This window comes from Trifolium pratense, linkage group LG5 (genome assembly GCF_020283565.1).
Source record: "Trifolium pratense cultivar HEN17-A07 linkage group LG5, ARS_RC_1.1, whole genome shotgun sequence".
In the NCBI taxonomy this organism is placed as follows: Eukaryota; Viridiplantae; Streptophyta; class Magnoliopsida; order Fabales; family Fabaceae; genus Trifolium; species Trifolium pratense.
Window position 1 is genome coordinate 50,469,392 of NC_060063.1, and position 2,892 is coordinate 50,472,283.

The window sequence follows — 2,892 nt, forward strand, 5'->3', positions numbered from 1 at the left end:
AGCATATGTCAGCAAGTTCAGTTATTTTATTTCGTCATCCTCCTCCCAAGTTTGTTAACATACGAGAAGTGAAATGGAAAGTCGAGTGATGATATAAGAAGAGAGTGAATATGATAAGATGAATTCCAAAAACATGCATGCTTATTTTATTAAAAATACTAGTCAAGAGTACAAATTTAAAAACAAACAATTCTTAGCATGAAAGAAAACTACAATTGAAAATAGCAAGCCTAAAGACTCTAGGGATGAGCCTCCTTATTGATTCAATGACTTTGAAGATGCCCCTTGACGTTTTTGCACTTAACTAGGTAAGGAGTGATCACTTACGAATCAGATTCCTCTTTGAATGAAAGCAATTTGCGGTCGATAAGCTCCTGAACCTTATGCTTAAAACCCCTACAATTCTCAATGTTGTGTCCGGGTGCCCCATCGTGATAGTCACATCTAGCATTCTCATCGAAACCAGGTGGGTAAGGTGGTGTCACGGGGGGAAGAGGTTTTAGTTCGACCATCCCTTTCTGGATTAAGTACGGCAGTATTTGACCATACGGTATGGGTACATGATCAAAGTGTGTGTGTCTCCTCTTATGGTTACTTTTCGGCCCATCTTGGTACTTCTGAGGGTACCCATTTTGTTGCTGATGATGATTCTGCTGAGCAGGAGTCATAGGATTCACCGGTGGTGGGTATTGCCCTTGGGCTACCGCTGCCACATATGGGTATTGGAAATACGGTAGTTGAGTCGTGGGCCCTTGTGATGTCCCAACCGAAATGGCACTAGTTTCGCCCTCGATCTTCCTCTTTGCCCCATCTTGACCATTGAAGGCGCTTTTTATCTTACCGCTCTTCAACCCCTCTTCTACTCGTTCTCCTATTATCACCATGTCAGCAAAACCAGACGATACACACCCTATCATCTTCTCGTAGTACGGACCTCGCAAAGTGCTCATAAACGTGTCAACCAATTCTTTGTCCAATAGTGGTGGTTGCACACGAGCAGCCAATTCCCTCCACCTCTGAGCATACTCTTTGAATGATTCATCGCTCTTCTGAGTGAGGTTCTGAAGTTGCATGCGATTGGGAGCCATGTCCAAGTTATACTTGTAATGCTTCAGGAAAGCATCAGCAAGATCCTTCCATGTCTGGATTTGGGCCCTCTCCAATTGTATATACCAATCTAATGATGCCCCACTTAGACTGTCTTGGAAGACGTGAATCATAAGCTTTTCATTGGCAGCATAACCGGCCATCTTTCTACAGAACATCCTCAGGTGATTCCTTGGGCAATGGATACCCTTGTACTTCTCAAAGTCAGGTACTTTGAATTTTGGAGGGATGACCACATCTGGGACTAAGCACATGTCCATAGCATCGACCCCATAAACACTGAAACCTTCCACTGCCTTTAGTCTTTCCTCAAAAGCCTGATACATTTGAGCAGGTTCAATATCAGGGTGAGCATTGACAGTTGTTGATTGTTTTGGCACATAACCTCCCACACCATTGTTTGCATGACGAGGTTGGCTACTTTCTCCTTGGCCCGTTGAAACACCTTGGGGAGTAGGGTCTCCATTTGCGACTGGTATTATGACAGGTGCCTGAATTGGGTCACTTTCTTCTTCTGGGGGAGTATATCCTTTGGGAAGGCCTAATTCAGGCCATTCCGTACTCCTTTGCGGTTGAGGGGTACTTTCCTTAGTGGCTAAATTCTGGACAAGTTCGAGGAGCTTATCAATTGTTGCTTTCATAGAGTCAACATCCTCTCTTAATGTCGCATTGATCTGCTCTTGTTGTTCCATAACTCTTAACAAGTTCGTTTCTGAGTATCGGGAAACCTGTTGATGGGATTATGGTCGAAGGAGGATGAAGGTGTAAGATAGATGAATTTCATTTTTTTAGAAGTGTAGGTGCATGTATGCAAATGCATGAAAGTGCATGAGTATGCAAAAAGATTTTCTTTCATTTTCAGAGTATGCTAAAAGGTTTTAATGGTATGATGCAATGAGACCAAAGAAGGTCAGGGTGTGTCCCAAATGACAAGTTGATAGGGTGATTGGAAATTGACAATACATAACCTAAATAGGGGGCTCCTTACAACAGGCCGGTTCTAAATGTTTACTACCAAATCCCCTCACATGTAGCTTCTAAGATTTAATATGGGTCCTAAACAAAGGTTCCTAAAAGCATGTTTCAGGTTCTAGACCGGTGAAAAGGTCCCTAGAGTCACGGACCCAACAGGAAGACATTGCCACCATTGCAAATACTCGCAAGACAACAACACCTTCAAGAGAATCTACTCTAGGCGGGGTTTTCTTGCCAGTCCTACGAGCCATACGTCAAGAGGACCAACATTACGCAACCACCATCTTATCTTAGGTTTTTCTCAAAGCTCGGGTATAGAGCTTCATTCAAGTATTACCCCACCCCACAATTGATATATAGAAATAGATAAAATAAAGCAATATAAAGCATGCATATAAGAGCAAGAACAAAGCGAAAGTAAAACACGGAAAAAGCAAACAAACAAACAAAAAACACTCAACCCTAAAACTAAAAAGAATAGGCTTGACTCTCTTACATCCCCAGTGAAGTCGCCAGCTGAAGCGGGTGGAAAAATGCGCGGGCGTAAAACGCTCGCTTATACAGTAAAGTCGCCACCGAACTTTATTTATTCCCGAAGGAAAAGGAAAATATCGATAAAACCTTGAAAGAAAGGAAAGATGGTCATCGCAACCATTTCCGAGTTCGGGAGTCGATTATGTGAGGGGAAGGTATTAGCACCCCTCACATCCGTTGTACTCAACGGGAACCTTCTCGTTAATTTTAGGGTTAAAAGAGTGTTTTAATTTATTTGCTTGCTTTTATTAATTATCAAAATTATTTACAAGTGGG

General features: G+C 42.4%; 1 protein-coding gene across 1 annotated transcript; it reads right to left on the reverse strand.

Annotated features, from left to right (window-relative positions):
- Positions 1–323: 323 nt before the first annotated feature.
- Positions 324–1,799, reverse strand: LOC123886850. The gene has a single exon (XM_045936128.1). The coding sequence runs from the start codon at positions 1,797–1,799 to the stop codon at positions 324–326; it is 1,476 nt and encodes a 491-aa protein (XP_045792084.1).
- Positions 1,800–2,892: the final 1,093 nt, after the last annotated feature.

Bases quoted from the DNA above. Each gene is read 5' to 3' on its own strand.
- LOC123886850 (XM_045936128.1), bottom strand. From the start codon at position 1,799: ATGGAACAACAAGAGCAGATCAATGCGACATTAAGAGAGGATGTTGAC.